At 53.1% G+C, this 22,855-nt stretch overlaps 1 protein-coding gene across 2 annotated transcripts; it reads right to left on the bottom strand.

Moving 5' to 3' along the window:
• Positions 1 to 275: 275 nt before the first annotated feature.
• Trmt44 (tRNA methyltransferase 44 homolog) lies at positions 276 to 14,174 on the bottom strand. 2 transcript variants are annotated; one of them, XM_004999884.3, is made up of 11 exons: positions 13,393 to 14,173; positions 12,340 to 12,454; positions 9,802 to 10,021; positions 8,844 to 8,912; positions 7,965 to 8,072; positions 7,412 to 7,483; positions 7,111 to 7,217; positions 6,514 to 6,697; positions 5,255 to 5,675; positions 4,178 to 4,294; positions 276 to 843 (listed from the first exon to the last, which is right to left on the bottom strand). In XM_004999884.3, the coding sequence occupies exons 1-11, from the start codon at positions 14,135 to 14,137 to the stop codon at positions 617 to 619; spliced, it is 2,385 nt and encodes a 794-aa protein (XP_004999941.1). In that variant the 5' UTR covers positions 14,138 to 14,173; the 3' UTR covers positions 276 to 616. The 2 variants fall into 2 exon arrangements, with proteins under 2 accessions (XP_004999941.1, XP_013013035.1); XM_013157581.2 differs by lacking the exon at positions 7,965 to 8,072 and having other exon boundaries at positions 13,393 to 14,174.
• Between the last annotated feature and the right edge of the window lie 8,681 nt (positions 14,175 to 22,855).

The following is a 22,855-nucleotide window of genomic DNA, read 5'->3' as shown; positions in this document are numbered from 1 at the left end:
GAGGCCAGCTGAGGGGTAGCCTGCTGGATGGGTACAGGAGTCCACTTTTTTTCTGTGGCAGCTCTTTTTTTCCTGTGGCTGGGCACAGATGAAGCCCCCCCCCCCACAACAGGGCGGTCTCTGCCACCCCTGGGGGCTGCTCAGGGCGCGCAAGGAGCTCACAGTGTCTCTAGGGAGCTGATTCTCCAGCCCAGAGACAAAGGGCCTGCCCTCACTGGGGACGCAGCACCTGTGGAGCCGGCGAGCAGTGTGGAATGAGTGTGAGCTCTTGAGCATAACTGCAGAAATGATTTTAAATGGAAATGCACGGTGCTCCCCTCTGGAAGGAGCCAATAGACCTGTCACACCTCTGGCCATGGTCAGCGGGCAGGAGGCAGGGCCAGAAACTCAACTCTGTGCCACAAGCAGCCCCATGGGGAGCTGCAGCTCTGTCCTGCTCTCTGGGACTCGGGGACAACAGCAGCACAGAGCCCCGCATTCCTGGCGAGGCTGAGGGGGCTGGAGGCAGCAGGGTCCTGCGATCTGTTCTAGCATCTTGGGAAGCAGGCTGAGCCCACGCTGCCCAGCCCTAGGCGCCCACGCCTCTGGCTCCTGCAGGCCTTGGTTCTGTGGAGGCTCAGGGTGCCTGCCTCTTCTTGAGGGGCCGGGGTGGCCGCAGTTCCTGGGGCCCATGGGCAAACGGGCAGCTGGCGGAGGGTAGCACACAGCCATCAGGATGGTGCATGAAGAACCAGCAGGCACGGGTCTTGAAGGCCTCCGAGCTGGGCCCCTGCATGGCCGCTGAGTGCTTCTTCCTCTGCAGCTCCTGCCGCCAGTCGCGGATGCGGACTCTGCCGTCCAGAACTGAGGCACAGAACAGGGAGACAGGGCCAGGACATCGCCCCAATGCCACTAACATGACTTCCTCACACACTTACCGTGTGGGGGCTAACGCAGGCAGTGCCAGGCCCACAACAGAGAACCTGCACTAGAGGGACCCGAAGGATCAGTGGAAGGGCTGGGGGGCTGGGTGAGTGGGACCCTCGGGAGGTGTGGAAGGAGGCCCTGCAGCAGGCCCAGGGTCCCCTGTGGAGCCGCTAACCTGAGGAGAGCAGGGGACAAGACTGCTCACCCATGGCCCTGGCCCCTCCAGGCGAGCTGGCGGACCTGAGACCACCATGCTGGCAGAGGCCAGCGTGGGGCCCACAAGCAGGACCCCGGTGCTGGGTGCTGGTCTTGACATCTCATCATCAAAGGCGAATGGGGAGGTGGAGGGGGTCACCGTGGCCCACCTGACACACAGCAGGGACATGGGGACAGAGCCCCCGATGGAGGGAACTACCATGACTTATTGACAACACCAGCCAGAGGCAGAACAGGGCAGTGCACGGGGAATTGAGCACTGGTTGGGGGCTGGGGAGCAGGGCAGGCAGCTCTGGCCACAGAGACCCCCATGTCAGCCAAGGCCCCCTGCTGCGAAGCCCACAGTGCTGGGGAAAGGCGCCCACGGCAAGTGAGCCCGCCCGGCTTCCCCCAGGAAGGTACAAGATGAGGACTCCCTGCCTGTCTGTCCCCGGCAGCCACTGTGCCCTGGACAGTGGCCAGCAGAGCTGCGGATGGCTCCATCTCTCCCCTCCAAACAAAAAAAGGAGCCAGAGAGAGAGGCGCCTCCCTGCCAACCAGAGCCTGTCTTCCCTAAGCTGACCCCAGGCGGTAGCTGCAGGTCACCCTGCCAGACATGCTTGCAGTGCGCCAGGGCACAGAGTGCTTATCAGAGCCAAGGCTCCAACCCATGTTCCAGGGGAGCCTCAGGGTCAAGCATCTCTCAGACATGGCATAGCCCTCTCCACAGGGCGGTGGCAGCAGGCCCTCCACAGACCAGGAGACCAGACTCCTGCTCAGACTCTGGGGGGCCTGGGGGCTCCAGGGAAAAAGGGCTAGGGGGACCTTTTGGCCTGGCAGTGGAAAGAAAACATAGGACAGGGGGACCCTGAAAGGGCAGTGGCCAGGTGCTCAGGTAGTACTGCCAACCCATCTACACTCCAGAATGCGGGGTGGCTCGCTGCCAGCCCTTCCTAACCCCCAACATCCTAGGCAGAAGCTGCCAGGTGCCAGAGTGGGGACACCTGCGGTCCTGCTCATTTGAAACTGGGATCGCAGGGTCAGGCTCCAGACTCGCTGCTGCGTTGTTCCTCATGCTGACATGACATATGCAACGCCCAGCCCATCCCCAGGGCAGTGTCGCCAGCACCCCCAGGAGCCCCAGACCAGGTGCATTCCCCAAGACTCTGGGCCCGCGTTCCTCCCACTGGGCTGAGTGCAGGCACCCGCCAGGCAGGGCCCCGTGCAGGCCCTGTCCTCGTGGGCTGACACCATGCGCTCCGCGGCTCGAAGGCATCCAGTCCTGGCTGCCCTGTCAGCACTCCTCGGGAACAGCCCCATGAGTTTAAAACACAAACCCCGGCCGGCCAGAGATAAGCCCAGCTCGGGACATACTTCCCACATGACTGGAAGCAGAGTGTTTACTTGGCTTCTGGTCCCCGGCCCTCCCATGGAGAAGCGGCTCCAAGGACACTTCTGCCCCGGCATGCACCGCGAGGAAAGCAATTACGCATACGTGTGTTTTTACTGGGAAGCAAAGCCGTTCTTCTCGAAATCAAAGACAAAAATGTGCTGGGAAAACAGAAAGGAGATGCTCCCTTGGGCCCTTGAACTGATTAAGGCTCTGTGGGAGGAGGTGGCGTGCATTCCAGGCACCACCACCCAGCTCAGCAGCTGCCCTGACGGCCTCTGCCTGCCCCCAGATGCAGGGCTCAGGCCACACTTGTAGGTCACCAGACCCCACAGTGCTCTCCCAGAAGGCAGGGGACACAGGGCTAAGGCCACTGAGAGGGTGGCCAGGCTGCAAAGGCAGTGTGAGAGCACACCTGTCTCCTGTGCACACTCACACAGGCCACGCCTTCGTGGCCTATGCACGCACTCATACACACACACAGCACGTGTGCACACCCACATGGCCCTGGGCTCACAGGACAGGGAAGAGGTGCAGTGGCAGCACGTGCACCCCCTCGGGTCTGTGGGGTGAGGGGCTGAGCTGCACTCTGTCACCTGGTCCCCAGCCAGGCCTCGGTCCCTGGCTCTCCAGGGACAGAGAGGGGGACCCACCTTTTCTGCACCCCGGCACGCAGACAGGTGGATCGAGGGACTGCGTGCAGCCTGCCAAGGAGATGCCGCGGGCAGAAGCAGGCCCAGCACTGCAGTCTGCACCCTCCTCTCACCATGGGGGCTGGCGGCACGGCAGGGCCCCTGGGCAGCCATCCTCTCCCTCCCCACACACTAGGAGAGGTCCCATCCTCACTGGCCTCAGCAGTGGCCCCAGCCTGTTCTACAGCCCAGGCCCAAGCATCACTGCACCGGTCAAGGCCTCCTGAGCACCAGCTGGACCGGGCTGCACCTCCCTGCACACAGTGACTCAGGCTCAAGGCAGTGGTGGCACGGGAAGACATGAGAAGGCATGGATTCTAAAGATGCATCGGAAGTACACAGAGTGAGCTCGGGGGTCTGTGTTAAAATACACAATCCCCCTGGAGCGGGGAAACGAGCTCCCATGAGTAACCACGGCGAGGGCGAGAGGACACAAACCCTGGAGCCCGGGCCACCTGGGTGCCACTGGAAAGCACACAGAATCACAGAGCTTTGCAGACTCAGCAGCTCTGGGGCCTGCATGGGCTCGGTGACTGCACAGGGACAGTCCTCCCACCCTGCACAGCAGTCCCAGAATCCCAGGGCTCTGCCTCACTCCACATGGGTTTCCCCAGCTGCAGACTGGGACGGGCTCACATCCCAGCCCCACGGCGATGTGGCTCGGGTGCACCTTTGCAGGTGACTAAAGCCCAGGCAAGTTCTCAGGTAGCAGGAGATGCTACCAGCAGGCTTTGTGACCTGCACCTGCTCCACGAGGAGGGGATGCATCGTGGATCAGAGCTGGCATCAGTTGGGTGTGGGCAGGATCAGGGGCTGAGAGTCCAAGAGGACAGAGTGGTCATGGCCCCTGAGTGATGAGGCTGGGGTGGCCATGGGGACTGTGCCCCTTCCCAGGTCCTCCTAAAGGTCTGGACTCCTTGAAGGTCTGTGCTTTGCGTAGCGGGGGAGAGAGGAAGAGGCCAAAGCATGCATAGGCACCAGGTAATGCACTCACCTTCGAACACCTGGTGGCTGTTGCGCAGCAGCGTCTGGAGGCCTCCGCACTCCCGCTTCAGCCTATGCAGGGTTGCGCTGTCCAGCTGCTGGGCCACTTCTGCCAAGGCCAGGCTCCCTGAGGAAAGGATCATGAACCTAGACCAGGCAGCGCCGCCTAGCCCGACAGAGCCTAGCCCACCTCGAAGCACTTAGGCCCCAGCACTCTCAGCAGCCGGCCCGGAATCACTGATGAGTCCACAGCTCACCACGCTGCAGGCCCAGTCAGGGCTACCCACAGGGGCAGCGGCTGCTCCAGACAGCCAGGGATGCAGGGATGCAGGCACAGGGCCCGGGCATGCAGTGCGGCAGGACAGCAGCCCAGGGATGCCTCCATCACCTGAGACTTCCGCTTTTTCTTTACTCGGAAAGCCTGGTGACAGTGAGGTCACTCAGGACCAGACCTCCAGGGGTGGTATCCCCGCCCGCCCTCCCTCCACAGCCTGACCTCCATGCTGGGCGAGGGCCACCGCACTCTGGGTTATTCCTGGGGGCACGCACAGGGTTCTGCCCTCACGAGTGTGTGAGATAAGACAGGGTGAGAGGAGGAGGACAATGGACCCCGCAGTCACAGATGAGGGCCGTGAACCTGGGGGAGAAGGAACCTCTGCCCCGGCCCGGGGCTACCTCTGCACTCTTTGAGGTCCTCCAGTCCCCAGCTGCAAACTGCAGTGGGTCTGAGGCGCCCTCTGGCGGCCAAGCCCACACCTCCCGCATGCCTTGAAGTGCACTCGTTGCCGTGAGAACAATCAGATGCAATTGTTCCCTTATCAAAACAGATCCTTGCTTTTTGGCTATTCCGTGGAGAAGTACATTGTCAAATTATAAACTTTGCAAATTCCGGCCATCTGTTCGAGGGGGAAGGGTGTTCTCCTGTCCCAAGGGTCAGCTGGCAATATCTACACAAAGTGAGCAGCCTGGCCGCCTGTGCTCCCTGTCCAGCACCGCGTCCCTCAGGCCACTCTCCCAGCCTCCAGCATGGGGTCACAGAAGGCCCCAGTGCATCACTGGGGACACAGCCGGGCACTGGGTGGCTTACCTCCTCCATTCCAGGCCTTCTGGGTCCCCTCCCGAGGGCTTCCTGGCTTTGGCTTCTCTCCACCTAACAGTAAGCTCGCCACCTGCAGCACCACGCGCTCAGTAAAGTCTCGAGGGAGGGCAGCACAGTTCCGCACACGTTCCACCTTCTCTCGAGGGTGGAATCCTGGCACCCAGGATCCCCCGGCCTGGGCCTCGGGCCCATGCTCAGGAACTAGGTCCCCGAGGTCATCCTGAGCCCCGGTGCCCAGGGCTCTGTCACGATCTGGGTGAGCAGCATCACAGGCAGCAGCTTGAAGTGCTGGACAGGGGGGCTCCCCGCCGGACAGGCCCCTCCTGCTGTGAATGTACTGAATCCTGCGCTGGTCCACACTGGCTTCCGAGGCAGGCGGGTACAGTCTGGCCTTCCCGATGAGGCAGACCTGCGTTTGCACAGAGCAAGCGTCTTAGCTGGCTCGCACAAGCTGTCGCACTCCGCAGAACTCTCCTGTTCTGGAGAAAGATCACACAAAAGCTACGCTATCTGTTACCAAAAGCCGTTCTCAGTGCTGAGGTGGAGCCTGGCCTGGCCTGCGAGGCAAGCAACCTCTGTGGAGCACAGTTGTGCTCCCCTGCAGCCCTACAACAGCGAGCAGGAAAAGCCCGTTCTGCTCTCATGGCAGGCCGGCCTCACAGCTCTCCTGAGGGGTGCTGAGTAGGGGTTCACATCACTGAGCAGAGGGGTGGCACTGCTCTGAACACATCCCCATGTTCCCTTCCACTGCCCAGGCGCAGCACGGTACCACCTCAGAGGCTCTTGGGAAGACAGCGGGGGCCGTGAGAGAACGGGCTCTGTGTCAACTCTGCCATAGCGAGGGACCCAGGCACCTGTGGGTACCTGGTACTACTCTCCTCTGTCCCCAAAGTGCTGCCAGGGAGCCCTACCTGGGCATCCGTCAGCCACAGAGACAGGGAGCAGGTGAGCAAAGAGCCAATCTGTATCAGAGCCGCTCGCCACCCTCTCCAAGTGACCTCAGCCCCGCCACGTCAGGAGCAGAGCAGTGCCTGGCACATGGTGGCCCCAGCAGACACTTGCTGCATGTGCCATGCTCAGCCCACTCTGCCCCAGGTCCACAAGCCTCCCAGATGTGAGAATGCGGAGCTCAGAGACCCAGTGACCCGCAACAGTCCCCAGTGACAGCAGGGGACAGCAGGCGCAGACCCGAAGTGAATCTGTGCCGGTCCCGACCTGCCCAGCTGCCGACGCCCCAGGCGCCGTACCCGCTTGGTCGAGGGGATCCGGAGGCAGTCCTCCTGCACGAGGAAGCCACAGGCCTGGCCCACCTCTCGGACGAAGTCCAGGTACTCGCGGTACTGTGTCTTCCTGCTCTGCCTGCGGTGGTAGCGGCCCACGAAATCGAAGAAACAGCAGGGCAGCACAAAGAACCGGCAGCGGTAGGAAGACCTGGGCGGTCCGAGCACACAGGCTGCGGCAGGCGGGGCACCAGGAGGCCGCCCCGGCTGCACCACGAGAGGTGAACCCCAGCCTCCCGGCCGAGGCTCAAAGGCGGTGGGGCAGCACCTTACACTAACAGGAGCCTAGTTATCTACAAGGCAAAACTCTCCCCACAGCCAGTCTTGTAAACTGTGACCTGAATTTCTGAAGTAGTCTGAGGTTTCAGTTATGACCCTAAAACTCAGAGGTGGGGCCAACTATCCTCTATCCTCTAAAAACTAAAACAGATGGAGTTTCCTGAAAACTTAGCCCAGTAAAACACGTCAACAGTGTGACCTTGCCCCGCTTCCTGGGTGGCTGTGGCGTGGACAGCAGGTGATGCACAGGATGCCCCACGCTTTCCTGGCACCCCCTCTCCTCACCTGGCTGCCAGCACCGGGATCCAGGGTGTGAGCTCATCGGAATGGTTACCGATCAGCCAATCCACATCAGGGAAGAGGGTCCGGTCACTTGGAGCGATCGCGTCTTCCTTAGGGAGCAAGTGGCACAAAGTAAGATGGGATCGTGAGCCTGAGGGCCAGGCTGCCTCAGGGCCAGGCCACCTGCAGCACCACCTCCCTGTCTGAGCTCAGTCCTCAGAACAGGTGGCCATGCGAGCTGAGTGGGTCACGCTGACCACGGAGACAAGCATCCTCACAGGTGCACACAAGGCGCCTCAAGTACCTCTAGCTGAGTGTGGGGCCCGTACATGTCCCAGATTTTTCTTCTTCGGACATCGATACCTCTGCCTGGGTGCTGAAAGACAGGTTAAGAGGTCACAGGTTAAATTCAATGTGTCACCACACAGCAGCAGGACCCAGGGGAAGCTCTGCAGCCAGCAGGGGGCGCAAGAGACCTGGCATTTGGGGACAGCAGGAGCTGTCCGACTCTCAAAGGGAAGTCACCGAGAGTCTTCAAGGGACCACAGTGGCCTTGATCCAGGACAGCGGCAAGGGAGTCCATGAGAACCAAGACAGCTCTCCGCTCCCAGTGTGTCAGTCTCTGGGCACCTCTGGCCTCCCAGGACCTGCCCCCAACGCTGCAGGTCTCCCAGAGACCCTACTTCTCTCCACGGAGGAAGGAGGGGTGCAGGCATCTCCAGCCCTGCCCACACCCAGTTTCCAGAGGCCCACAGGCGACTGGCTCCTCACAAGCTGCAGCAGCACCCCCACACCTGCTCATGCGCCCACAGCTGCATATGCCACTCCTGCCGCCCGGCCAGCTGAGCCCTGCTCACCCCTTCGCTGCACAGGATATGGACCAGGAGGCCGTTCCCGCACCCCAAATCCACAAAGGACTGCCTGGCGCACACACCCCTCTCTTCTCGCTCCTCTTCCCACAGGATCTGAGGACAGGGAAAGGCATGGCAGAGCCCCTGGGGAATCCACCCAGCCCAGGGAGACCCAGATACGGTCCCCACCCAGCTGCTAGACTGTGCTCCTGGGGAAGGCGGAGCAGCCTCCTGGCAGATGACTCCAGCAGACTTGGCCTCTGCCTAGAGGGCGCTGGCCCAGCCACTGCCGGGCACCCAAGGTAATTTGTTCACCAGGGTCCACATCCAGGGTTGGGGTGCAGCCTAAATGAGAACACCTGCTCTCCAAGGCCGCCCCACCGCCACAGTCTACTCCAGCCCCACCGACACAAGAGAAAGTGCACACCTCAGTGGCTATCTGTGGGCAGGGCTTCTAGACAGGACAGCTTCTGCGTGTGTTCTCCACATTGTGCAAGCTGTGCATACCCTGGTAATCATGAGCACACTACTTCTAATCCATCTAAGAGACTCCAAAGTGAAGGGAAACCAGAAACTACCTAGCTCAAACATCCGCTAAGTAAGACAGTCAAGACCACGTGCTCAGGTAAAGGTCACAGCCCAGCTCCTCGGGCTGTGAGTGGCTGTGGGTCCAGGGATGGACTCGCTGAGGCCATGCCACCTGTTCCTCTCAGTGGCCGTCTGCCTTCACAGCCCAACCTGCATCCTCACAGCTCAGCTGCACAGTTCGGACCCTGACTAGTGGGCAGGCATGGGTGCCCAGGCAGGCTACGGAGCCATAAACGGCCTCCGCCTGCAGCAACCTCCACACACTCCACGCAGAGTCGGCGTTGCGCACGTTCTTACCAGCAGGTAGGTAGCAATGGCCACGTCTTCATATACGAACTTTTCAGGGTCAGTTACCTCTGGCCACACCTGGAAGGTTTTTGAGTATGCAAATGGTTACTCAGCCTTCCTACTACTTCCCAAGACTTAAGCACCCCAAAAACACAATCCAAACTGAAGTAATCACACAGTAAGATAGAAACTGTAAGCTCCTTCCAAAAGTGAAAACTGACCCATTATGATGAGTTATACAGACATAGAATTACGGTGCTGCACATGCGTGACAGTCACCTGTCAGTCCTCTGTGACACCAAGGCCTAATGGGATGGTCTCCAAGGCACCTCCCAGGCTGCACCAGCTGGGTAAGGCACAGCCTCACCACTAAAACCATGACTGTGCAGATGGGCAGAAGAGGAAGGCTAAGACCAACGCGGAGCATGATACCCGTTTCCGGCGGAGTGCACGACCTGACTCGGATGAACCGCCTGCCACACTGCGGGCAGCACAGGGGAGACCACTGCCCAGAGGCAGAGAGTACAGAGCCAGCCGCAGCCACCCACCCACAACCTCCCAGGCGGTTCCTGCTTCAGGCCAGCAGCATTTGGGGAGCCCACTGAAACAGATCATGAAATCTACTTCCTTTTTGGAGGAACAAAAAGTTCTGGATTTTAGTTTTTCACGCTTACAAATCTTTAAATTCATAATAAAAGGCATAGGTAACTAATAACTAACTCATTTTTTAAGTTAAAATCTCCTTTATCTATTGAAAAGAATCCCTCAAAACACTAAAGAAACCCGTCCACTGCATGCTGCAAGTGCCTGAGGTCCTGCGTCTGCAGCCTGTGCCAGCTCCTGATAAATTTTGTGTCTGGATTCCGAGTCTGCATCTGGACAAGATGAACAGAGCCTGGGACTCAATTCCCAATGCAGCGCCAGGTCCTGTCACTCACTGAGCAGGGCGCCAGGGCCACCAGCTCACCTTCACCATGTCTCTGTACTTCTCCTTGAGCTCCTGGTACAGCACGCTGTACCTCTCGATGGAGACGAGGGAGAGGGTGCTCGGGAACTCGCTCTTCCTGCTGGCCACACACCACCGGGCCAGCCTGCCCAGCAGCTCCCCGCCCAGCCAGGCAGGCCTGGGGTGGACCACACCATCCGAGTGCCACTTCTCTGGACAGAAAATCAAAACAGATATGAACCTTTAAAGATAAGAGAAATATGAGTAAGCAGGGCTGCTTTTGACTTTTAGCCTTAAATTACTTGTTCATTTACCAAAAAGAGCAGAACCATCTGTTATAAAATATTTTACTGGGGCTGGAGGTTTAGCTCAGCGGCATAAGTGCCTGACTTGCAAGCAGGCAGTCGTGAGTTTGATCCCTGGTACTGATAAAAAGGAAAAAGACCAAAAAAAAAAAAATAAATAAATAAATAAATAAATAAATAAAATAAAATAAAATATTTTACTTAAATCCCCAAACCAGGCCAGGACACAGCTCAGATGAAGCACTGGCCTGGCAAGCATGAGGCTCTGGGCAAAGCCCTTGCCAGGGGTCCGGAAGCACGGTGTCCGCAGTGGCTTTGCTCCACTCAGCTTCCTTCCGGGCAGGGCCAGACACCCAGAGGCCCTGTGCACCCACCGTGTTCAATAAAGGAACAAAGCTGCGGCCTGTGGGGTGGTAACCCACCCAGGTAACAGTACCCAGTGCTAGGCCTGCACTTGGGCAGCACCCTGAGGGGCACTAAGCTTGTGTAATGGGAGAAAGAAAGCCTACACGAAGAGGGAGATTCAGGAGAGGCTGTGATTGGCTGGGGACAAGTGGGAATGGCCAGTTAACCTGAGGAGAGCCGGGACTTGCTTCTGCCAGCAGAGCAGACAGAGGGACATCACCCCTCTCCTCCCTGGCTATGCTGCTCTTTCCGGAGGCCCACAGGCTGCACCCCATTCTCTCAGGCTGCCCCCTGGGTGTGGCCTTCCACCTGCCTAACACGCCCCAGGCACTCGCAGCCATTTCTAACGCAGGGCCTGGATCCAAACTGGGTTTATTTGGGTTTTCTCACCAATGTTTGCTGGGGCCAGGGCACCTCCTTCTGTGTCCCCTGAACTGGCATATGCTGGGCACACAAGGTCTGGTGCCCACTGCAGCTGTGGCCCACCAGAATGCAGGACATCTGGCCTCCAGGTTTGACCGGCGCCCAACTGGATGCAGTGAGAGCCGCCCGGGAGGTCATGCTAGGAATGCCAACCCAGAGGGACGGGCAGCAGCCAAGCCCTCAGTGGTTATAAAAGAACTGAGCATGAGCCCACCAGGCAAATTCATCTAGAGCATTCACATGGCCAGGCACACCAGGTAAGTTGCCACACTCAAGCGGGTGTCCCCATGGGGCTCGCTGACAGCTCAGGCACAGGCACACGGCCAGGTATGGGAACAGCTGAGCACACCAGGGACCTCAGGCAAGTCCTCCTGACAATTTGGGGCAACCCTTGTTAGTTCTGAGGGGTGCAGATCTTAGGGACTATGCATTCCCTGGGGCTCTGAGCCTGTAACAAGCCTCTCAGAAGCCTGGCCTGGCTGGTCCTCTTGGGCTATGATTACTGGACCCACTTCACAGCTCAGAAAATTGAGGGTCTTGGAGGCAGCGTGCTGAACCAAGACTATACTGCTAGCGGGGACACCCAGGATGTCTTAATTCCAAACTCATGGTCCGCTGCTTCACACCTCTGCTCTCCAGGCAGCCAAATGCAGAGGACAGGACACCCAAGAACGTCCTAGAAGGGACCAGCCAGCCATGGTCCCGGAGAGTACCCATGGGGGAGCATGGAGCAGACTCCCCCTTCCACTGACTTACTTTAAGAGAATGAAGCAGAAGTCTACCAAATATCCACTCTCTACATAAGCCCAAACACCACAGGCGCAGGCTCGAGGGGCCAGACGCCCTTCCATAAGCGCTTCTCTCTGTCAGCCTGCTTTCACTGTGACAAAATCAACTTCCAGGAGGAAAGGCCTGCTTCAGCTCCCAAACGTCTTGTAGCAGGGTGTGGGTGGAGGACAGCTGCTCACAGGACGGCAGCCAGGAAGGGGTGGGGCAAGGGCAGAGAAGAAGGGGCAGGGACAAAATATATCCTCTGAGGGCACAAACCCAGCTCCCTACTGCCTCCACCCAGCTTGCCTCTGACAGCCCATTCGCCTGGGAATCACTCACTCCGGATAATTCACTCAATGAAGTCAGACTCGATCACTTTCCAGAAGCCCGCTGGCACTCAGGCCATGTTCCATAGCCATGCTGTAAACATGGCAAAGAATACTAGTTCTGGACTAAGCTTGCTGCCAAACCTGGGTCCCTTACCCATCACGGCCATGTGCAATGCAGAGACTAAGGATGCCAGCCAGGCTGCAACCCCCACACACAGGACCAGTGCTACAAGAACCGGCACAGAGACCCCATGGACATCCTCTCCTGGTACTCAGTGGATTGAGACCATGCAGCAGGGACCAGGAATCAGCTGTCTGGGTCTTACCATTCTGCTTGGCTGGGTCGGAGCTGAATTTGATACACAAGGCTCATCTTAACCTCCAAATTCCCCTCATCGTCTTCTTCCAGAGGTAAGAAAGTTACGGTTCCACTGGGGACATCTGGGGGCGAAAGACAATGACCACAGGTTACAGTTGCTTAGGGAACCTCCTGGGAGCACCACAGACACAGGAAGAAGGCATCAGGAAGCTTCCTTCCCTCGGAAGCTTCCTGGGCGGGGAGTGTGCGCTCTGTGCTTATTTACTGCCGTGGCCCAACACGTAAAGGAAGGGAGGTGTGCTGCAGCCCTCTCAGCAGCCACACACCCCAGCAGCTGAGGGAAGAAGGAGCCACTTCATAGGTCAGAAAATCGAGGGTCTGGCGAGAACGTGGCCTCTGCCCTGGCTGCCTGTTGCCAGAGACCCTGATCTTCTGATGCAGGCATCACAGACACTGCTCAACCATAAGAGGCTGATGCAGGACACTGTACAATGTTCCAGGCATTCCTAACCCTGCAGCCCTCTCCTGCAGCATCCTCCTGTCTCAGCGGCCCAGCACTCACCTGCTTATCAAAACGCCCACACAGTACTTATTCCTAAAATGAATTATGTCACTGTATCAGTTTATATGAAAACTTAAGGCTTGGTTGTGTGAAGTCCTACCTCCAAAATCAAGGTCAGTGATGCTCAAAACTAGTGTCTGAAATTTGACAAGCAATGAATAATAAAACTAGTACACTCCCAGCCAGCCAAGTGCCACACTTCCACATCGGTCTTTCAGTTGTCTCTTTACCTGCTAAACTCCTATTTATCATTCAATAACTAAGCACGCTTCCCTTTCTCCCTAAAGCCTTCCAGATACCAACCATTAACGTCAGTTATCCCACCCTCTGTCCTAAGAACAAAAAGTATATTTCTGTGTCGCTCTCAAAAAAAACCCAAAACCTACGTCTCTAGAAATAACACAGGAAGTGGCCTCCTAGATACCTCTGGAGGCTGTTTACCGACGCTCAGTGTGTTTTAATCTAATTGCATCTTTCCACTATCAAATACGTTCTTACCCTGCACGACTATTTCTCTCCTCGGAGCTGTAACCAGGCAATGTGGACTCTTTTTCGGGATGACAGTTCTTAGGACCAGGTCGAGTTCATGCGGTGCCTCTGACTGCGATCCTGCTCCGGAGCTCGTGAGGAATGACAACATCTCCGTAGAGCCGGAGACGAGACTTTGGGAAAAACGGTCCCACAGCGAATCCAGTTCTGCTGCGGGGTCATTTTCCTCCCCGCCTCCAGCCCTACAGGGCGGCCCCGGACGCTCGGCAAGCAGAGGCGCTGCGGCTGCTTTCCTCTGCCCATTCCCTTGTTGGCGTTGGGTGTCTTCATGTCTTCGACAAGCTGTGCCCCCCTCGGGTCCTAATCCCGGCCCGGGACCAGGATGCCCCTCGACAGAAGCCTGGCCAGGTCCCGTTCCTTCCTGGGGTCCGCATAAGGCCGCGCCTAGCTCCTGCTCGGGGCCCGCGCTCGGTCTGGGGCCGTGGTCTCCCTCGGGGTATTCCTGGCCGGGGGCCGGGCCGTCCTGGGGTCCGGATAAGGCCGCGCCCCAGTCCTGATCCGGGACCGCGTCGCGCCTAAGATGGCGGGGCTCGGCTCGGGGCAAGGTGGCTCTCCGGCGGGCCTCCAGGCGGGCGCCGCACAACCGCTTATTGGCCACCTGAGGCCTCTCCAGCCACACTGCCACGGCCGCCCAGAAACCCTCAGGGAGAAGCTCGCCCGGGTCGCACACCCGCGCCCGGCCCACTTCCGCCATGGTACAGAGAGAACACGCCGGACACCGGCGCGGTTGATGACGCACTTCCGGCGGCGCGTGACGTTAGGCCAGGGCCGGAAGCGGGAGAAGCGGTGACCTGTGCGGCCGCATGTGCTGTTTGGTTTCTGGATGAGTGTAACTTGTGTTTAACCTCTGGGCATTTAGTCAAAATCGTGGGCGCCAAAGAGTTAATTTTTTTTTGCAGCTGGGTTTTGCAAGAGAATGTGGAGGCGGTGCGGTCGTGGACTCATTTTCGTCCCGCGGGGTACCTGGAATCCTTCCGCTCCAGCGTGGGTTACAGATAGGAGTCGAGGGACTGCGCTGGCCTCTTGGGAAAGCGCCCTTGCTTCACTTGCGTTCTGATTTGCGTTCCTTCTGAGCGAGTTATTGTGAGCACCGTCGGGCTGTTTCCTAAGAAGGATCGATCCCTTGTGACCTTATGGGCACCTGCCCTGGTGAGCGGCCTCCGTAAGCTGCTCCCGTGGTTGAGCACAGAGCCACTAAGCCTGATCGGAAAGTAAGAGTGGAGAGAAACACTACAGTTAAGAGTTACGGGTTGCTCAGGGATCTGTGCTCACCACTCCCCAGATAAATATGGGGGAGCATTTATTTGGGAGAAGAGAGAGCGCTTTATTTAAAGCTATTTCCGAGAGATAGAGGCGATTCGTATTGCCACAACCGTCTCGTTTTCCCACTCTGGTGGGAGAGAAACTGGATTTGGCTTCCTAGAGCCAGTATCTGCTCTGGGTGAAGGAAACGCAAAGGAGATAGCTATGCCCTTGGCTTGAGGAAGTATGGAGAAGTGGCTTATCTCTAAAAGAAAAAAATCTTAGCCTTTAAAGTTTCATTTCATCCTGCTGGTCCCAAGATGACCAGAAATAACTAGGAGGCTTGGGTTTCATTAGGGAGGCAGGCATATTTATATGGGAAAACAATTACATATATAAGTAGTCACATTCCTCACACGCTAGTTCCAGATCATGCTTCAAAGCAGAAGATTTAGGGCTGGAGATTTAGCTCAGCGGCACCAGTGCCTGCCTAACAAGTGCGAAGTCATGAGTTCGATCCCCGGTACAAAAAAAAATAAACCCAGAGGATTTAGCATTATAATGAGATTCTTATGGGCACAGTTAACACTAAGTCACCTGTTGGGGTCTGCATGTAGACCCCCAACCCCCCAAACGGGTTCACGGTGAAGGCCCAAAGTACTGAGACACAGGGCCTGGTCTTTAGGGCTGCAGGAGGAGTGAAATCCTCAGCAAAGCTTGTAAGTCTGCTAGCGGGCCGGCCCACTGACCCTGAGCAGCCCATATTTAATCAGAACAGGTGAGGAGTTCAGTGGACAATGGAGAAAACCTAAACAGGATCTTGGGCAAGCGCCCCAGGACCCCTCAGAGAAACAGATGATGCTAATTAAGGAGAACTATCCAGAAAGTCTCCAGGGGCCTCAGCTGTGGCCTGTCTTGCCCCCTGAGATACCTCCTTATTCTCAGTTCAGCCATGCCTGGGCCATGCCACAGCCCTAAATGTGTATTCAGCTTCGGTGCTCTCCAGCAGTAACCCGACAGAATGACAGAACAATCTTGGGTTTGGGCCGGTTTAAATCAGTTTCAAAAGTTCTATGTGGGTGAACTTTACTAAACATGAAAACAAAAGCTAACATAGAAGCATGGGCGGTCATTTAAATGGGTGACAGTTCCTTCAGCTGCAAACAGTGCTTGCCCTAGGAGGACCGGCTAGGGTTTTTTTGGTTTTTTGCACAATTAAGAGATTTTTTTTTAAAAAGCCTTTATTGTGGGTGTGGGAGGACTGCTGGAGACTATGAGGACCCCCCAGAAAAGGGGTAGCTGGTGAAAGGCTTATATGGAGTTGGGTGGTTGGGTGGTTTTCGAGTCTTGGGATTGGAGAGGACTTGGCGCACGTGTGAAAAGAATGGGAGGTTTATTTTTGGAACTAGAAAAAGAACACAAGTTAGTTTTGGAGAGATACGCTGCAGTTTTTCAGGCCCAATGCCATGTTGGGTAGATGCCGTGTTAGAGATAGCTAAGCCTCAGGCTGACCCATCAGCACCTAGCCCAGCTCACAGTCTGTCACAGAAAACTTTACATGCTGCCTCTTAAGGCAAAGTCAACAGCATCTGATCTGCAGGATTGTAGCGAAGCCTGCAACAGTGTAGGGAGCGGCTGAAGGTGGAGATTGATCACACTTGTGGGGCTAGAGCAGGCCAGCACTGGAAACAGAGACCAAAGCAAGCCAGGTAAACAATTTTTTCCAGCTCCAAGAAGGGAAGGGGCTCAGGCCATCCAGACAAACAGGTTGCTAGGCAGAGGATTTGAAATTGACATCCTCCTCCTCAGTGTGTAAATAAAGGTGCTATGGTGGTTGGGCGTTCCTTTCTCCCCCAGGGAACAGAGAGCTCCACCTGACCTCAGCTTGCCTCTCTTTTCTTTATTTTCCCATCCTCTCACATCTACAGCTGCGCTGCTATGCAGAAGGCCCTTGCTAGGAATTTTGACCTGCCCTAAAGGATCTCTGGGAACTGGAAATTAACTCGAGTCACATGATTTTATCAGAGTGGAGAGCACAGACAGCACTGTGGAAGTAAATACAGTAAAAGATGTATAGCTTTGCAGACACCTGCTCACTCCTGCCCCTTCGTCTTTGATCCTCTTTTTTTTTTTTTTTTTTTTTAAATATCTGTTAGATTACTGGGGCTTCTGCAACAGATTACCACAAGGGAGTCATATTTGTTCTCATGTTGTGGGCTACAGATTCACAATGGCTAATCTGGCCACTTCCCTAAGGGAGAAAGTGGATTAGGATTATCAGTACCACTCATCTGAGGATTCTAATTGACTCCTCTTCGTGTAAGATCATCCACACCTTCTTGAGTCACCCCGATTACACTCCAGGCCAAGATCCTTCTTCGCATTTGACCATATAAGCCAGTTTTGAGTCTGAGTCTTCCACTGAATTAGATCTTTCCATACACCACTTATCACTGTGTACACCTAACAAACAGTGACTGTTTTAAGTGTTGGCAGAGGACCTATCTAGAGACACTGATTTCCATCCGCTCATGTATTACTAAACTTGTCTCTTTTTTATTTTCCATATTTAAAAAATATGCTTCATTTTTCTCTAGCAACCCATTGGCAGTCTTATTATCGTGTTTAAAAACATGGATAATCAGATATATTCACTTTTGCAAGATATTCATAGTGAAATATGAAACTTTTCCAATTTACCCACAGGATCAGATTCATTCTCTGCACCCTATTTGGAAAATAACCCTTCTGCTGCTGTGCTTCCTACAGTGCCTTCCTCCCCCACACCAAGGACTCAGATCAGAAATGATTCTCCTCCTTCCCTTCCCCCAGGGAAGCCAAAGCATAGTGACACGAGACTCTGTCCACAGGCCTTAACGCTTGCCAGTCATAGAAGAGGCAGATCTGGAAAACCCAGCTCATAAATGTAATATGCATGCAGGTTTTAACCCGTTACTCTTGAAAGAATTGAGGCAGAGCATGCTTGATGGAGTGCAGGGTCCATGTACTCTTGGTTGCTTAGATACCATAATGCAAGGCTTCCAAATGATGCCAGGTGATGGACCATCCCACTCACATGTGTATCATCAGCACAATGCCTGCATTTTGAATCACATTTAAAACCACTCATTTCAGAACAAGCTCAGAATAATCAAGATAGCGAGGATAAAAACTCACAAGCTATTAGGAAATGTTATCTGGCACGGGCAGATATGCTGACTTAAAGGTTCAAGCAGCATTCCACTCCACCTTTTCACACAGTGCAAAGAACTGCTACACTTGAGCATGGACTTCTGTCCCAGGAGATGGTACACCTAAAAAGCCATTTACCCAGATACTCCAAAGTCCTGCATAAACTTGTAGCCAGTTTGTAGCTAGACTGCAAGAGGCTATAAATAGACAGATTTCTTATGACGACGCAGCTAAATTACTTCATCAATTAGCATATGAGAATGGGGGGCTGGGGATTTAGCTCAGCGGCATAAGCGCCTGCCTTGCAAGCAGGCAGTCGTGAGTTCGATCCCCGGTACCGGTAAAAAAATGAAAAAGACAAAAAAAAAAAAAAAAAAAGCATACGAGAATGGAGGTGAGGAGTGTAAGTGAGCTTTAGCCTCCGTGCTTCACAGTAAAGACTTCCCTGCTTCCACACAAGCAGGCCAGAATACTATGACTCACGCTTCTGCACTCATGGCACAGGCTGTACCCCAACATCTTGCCCAAGAGGCTCCTATGACCAAATGTTCTAGTTGTGGCAATCAAGGACACACTCACCAATTCTTCCCAAAGCTTATAAAGGTACCACTTCCCTCATCTATGCATGTTACTAGACCAGGCTCAAACTTACCATGTAGGGCCAGGATTTAGCTCAGTGGCAGAAGCACCTGCCTGGCAAAGCAGGAGGCTTGTGAGTTCAATCCCTGGTACCCCCCAAAGAATGACCATGTAATCTGTACCCATGTTGCATGTAAGGTTTTCACTGGGCAAAAGACTGTATGTCTAGATTTTGTAAGGGTGGCACAATGCTACTTCAGGGAAACAGAGAATTAGCACTTCTTTGGGGCCAGGAACAAACTCAAGGACAATATCAAACAGTGTCCTGCTATTCCATGCACAACTGAACCAGTTGCATCTGGTCCAAACCAAACAAACATACTTCCTCTGACAGGGTGAGTACAAGGCCTGACGTTAAATCCCTCCTGCAAGGAGCTACCCAGAGTGCAACATCAGATTTACCAGCAGCTTCCAGCATTCATTTATTGGGGTAGTGGGGAGAAACCAGTTTTAATTTCCACTGGAATCTAAGGGCCACTGCCAGAAGGCACCATGGGATTAGTTATTAGAAAATCAAGCTCAGTTATTAAAGGACTTACTGTAATTCCTAATGTAATAAATAGTGGTTGTTATCAAGAAATATCAGCTGCAATGTGTTCCACTGACATGGGTAATTGAACCTGGTGATCTGATTGCTCAGGTTTTACTCTTTCCCACAATGAGTTCATCTCTTGCTCTCTACCTCTCACACAAGTCTGATAAAGCTAAGCATCTGAGCAGGGAAATTTATTTTTCTCAGGATATTACTGATCACAGACCTACTTGCACTATTAAATTAAATGAAAAATCCTTTACTGGACTAATGGATACAGGAGCTGATGTCACTGTAGCCAATAGCCTATCTTGGCCATCTTTCTAGGTGACTAGACCTGTCTCCACAGCTCTGATAGGCTTAGGCTCCCTCAATTTGTACTACAGAGTGCTCTGCTACTTATGTATATTGGCCCTGATGGGCAGACAGGCATTACAACACCACTCATTGCACCCATTCCCATCAGTTTATGGAGTAGAGACCTATGGAAGAGTGGGGCACTGTCCTAGTTACTTCTGCTACCAAATAAACATATCACCTGCTACCAACAGGAGGGCTAAGATGGAATGTCAGGAAAACAAATGTTTGAGCAAGAACTTACAGGGTTGTACGCTTCCAGTTGAGCCTTGAATAAAACAAGGTAGATATGGAAGAGAACATGAGTCAAAGTTGTAGCAGGGACCATTGGCACTTCTCCGCCTATTTGTGCACTGCCAATGCAGTGGAAAACTACAGAGCTGAAATGGGTTCCTCAGTGGTCCCTAGCTCAGGAGAAGTTAAAGATCTTATGGACATTAGGAGAAGAACAGCTACAATTGGGTCACGTTGACCCATCTGTTAGTCCGTGGAATACTCCTGGTTTGTAATTCCAAAAGGATCATGCAAGTGGAGATTAATACAAGACTTGAGAGCTGTAAATGCTTGCATGTTGCCAATGGAGGCGTTACAACCTGGTCTACCTAGTGTTACTGTAATCCCATGGCGCCTGCCTATGGTGGTTACTGATCTTAATGACTGTTTTTTAATATCCTACTCTCTCCTCAGGCATTTTCAGTACCTAGCATTAATTCTCACGAGCCAGCCAAATGTTTCCAATGGACTGGGCTTCCACAGGAATGGCACATAGTGCTACACTGTGCCAGCTGTTTGTAGCACAAGCTTTGAAAAGATGCAGAACTCAATTCTCTCAAGCTTATATTATCCACTACCTGGATGACATCTTACTTGCTGTGTCCTCCAAATCTAACTCACTGATGCTATTTGAAGAAGTCAAAAGAGATTTACTTACTTTTAGCTTTCAACTAGCAAAATACAAATGATAAATCCTTACAGTTATTTGGGCTCTATTGTTTCTAAGCCACAAAAGATTCAGATAAGGACAGGTAAACTACAAACTTTAAATGATTTCCAAGATCTGTTAGGAGATATTAATTTAGGCCCCAATTAGGCAGAGCAACCTATGAGTTACAGAATTTATATAATATTTTTCAAGGTGATAAAGATTTAAATTCTCCCCGGCAACTCACAGAAGTGGCCAGATGAGAACTGAAATTAGTTGAAAAATGTCTGCATTTTAGGCAATGTTTTAGAGTTGATATTATTCCACCGTTTTATCTATTCATGTGACAGATGCCTCATTCTGCCTCAGGAATGTTAGGTCAGTGGATCAATAATATTTTGTTCCTTTGGAATTGATATTCTTGCTAAATCAACTATTAAAAATTCTCCAGTTATAAGTAGAATAGCTAAAATAGTGAGTGTGGGAAGAAATACAGCACGTCAGCTCTTCGGACCTGATCAGCTTTCGTCGTTGCACCACTGGATGCTCAACAGAGACAAACACTGCTCCGGGAGGTAGCATTTGCTCAGTTCCTGGGGACAACAGAAATCACTACCCTAGTGACGCTCTTTTACAATGCTTCCTTTGCACTTCTGCTATTCTCCGGAAGGTCACTCATTTCAAGCCATTGACAGGGCTCCTACGTACTTTACAGATGGCTCTTCTAAGGGGAAAGAAGCTACCTGGAGCTGCTACTTCCAGTGCTTCTTCCCTATGGAGGGGAATTTAGCACAGCGCTCAGAAATCAAGGCTTACTCTGAATATTCTAGAACAACCCACAGACCAACCCCTTAATATATTAAGTGACTCTTTTTACACAGTAAACCTGACCCAAAAGATTGAAGCCGCTTCTATTTGCTCCACCATGGAGCCTACTTTATTACAGCTATTTTTAAAGCTACAGAAAGCTATGCTTAACAGAACTCCTCCATTTGTTATTGATCCTATTAGAGCCCATTCTAATCTCCCACGTATGTTACCATTGGGATATCATAAAGTAGATGCACTTGTCAACCTGATTTCCATTTCTGACAAAGCAAAACAATCTCATGAATTCTTTTCATCAAAATTCTAGAGCTCTTCAAAAGGAATTTAAAATGACCAGAACTCAAGGTAGACAGATAGTGACATCATGTCCTTCCTGCCAGCTATTCCAAAGCCTGTTCCTCAACAGGACTGCAATCCTAGAGGTCTTAGAGCCAATCAGTTATGGCAAATGGATATTACCCATACAGCCTCTTTTAACAATTTTATGTGTGTGCATGTCACTATAGATACCTTCTCACATATAATCCATGCCACCTGTCATTCAGGTGAACAAAGTCAACATGTCATACAGCATTGTCCCTTAGGAGTGCAACAGGTAATAAAAATGGATAATGGTACGGCCTATATTAGGAGGCATTTTCAGAGTTTTCTTGATAACTGAAATATAAAGCATATTACAGGGATCCCTATATTCCCCAAGGTCAGGCAGTAATTGAGTGCACTCGTCTTCAATTAAAAAATCAGCTAGCTAAACAAAAGGAAGGAAGGACACAAGATCAGAACTCTCTTCAAATGTGTTTAAATTTTTCTACATTATGTTTAAAACTTTCTCAGTCCTGCTCCTAATTCTGATTTGCCACCAGGCATGTTACACTGGGCACAACAATCTATCCACTCTCAGGGATCTTTAGCCCCTGTAGTTCGGTGGGACCTCCAAACACATGTTTGGCATGATCCGGCATCACTCTTAAATTGGAACAGAGGACGTACACGTATTCTCACAGGAGACAGAGAAACAATATGGATTCTATCTTGATGCGTACACGCATGGTCTGGCCAGCTCCACAGGGATCACTAGCATCACACTCAAGCACAGAGAGACCTCAAACAGCTGGTTTGTCTCTCCTAGCACCTAAGCATCAGGAATCCCCCTCTCCCCCAATAGAAGGGGACTCCCTATCAGCCATCAGAACAGCACCTTGATCAGAATTCAATCCTCCTATGCAAAACATTGAACCCTGTACCAAGACTGCAACAATGAACCTGGACGCACATTGTCCACTGCCCTGGGAAGGCCTGCAGCAGACCATTCACCAGATTTGCCACCTAATTTAGAACTGGGGTTTAGTTCAGTCACCTGATTTTTTTTGCAATGCATGCTCTACTAATTGCTGCAGTGTTCACCTCCTAGATATAGTTAAAATTGCCTTTCACATCTGTCCCATTAGCAGGAGCATTACATGTGGCTATAAAACAGCAATTTTTGCAATCAGGTATGACTGTCCTGTAAACATGGCTATCAAACCAACAGTGAGTAACTTGTGTAGCTGGAAATTCCAATTAGATAAACCATCAGCTTAGAGCCCATATTAAAAGGTTTTATTTCCTTTCATTATTATTACAAGAGATCTTGGTTACTTGACCTACAAAAATGTCCTGACTAGTCTATTGATACTTACAATTATGAAAATTATAAAAGA

The sequence above is a fragment of the Cavia porcellus genome, unplaced genomic scaffold (assembly GCF_034190915.1).
Source record: "Cavia porcellus strain 051 isolate PalLab524CR breed Dunkin Hartley unplaced genomic scaffold, mCavPor4.1 scaffold_18, whole genome shotgun sequence".
In the NCBI taxonomy this organism is placed as follows: Eukaryota; Metazoa; Chordata; class Mammalia; order Rodentia; family Caviidae; genus Cavia; species Cavia porcellus.
The sequence above is the reverse complement of the archived record's forward strand: the minus strand, read 5'-3'. Positions and strand labels throughout refer to the sequence as shown.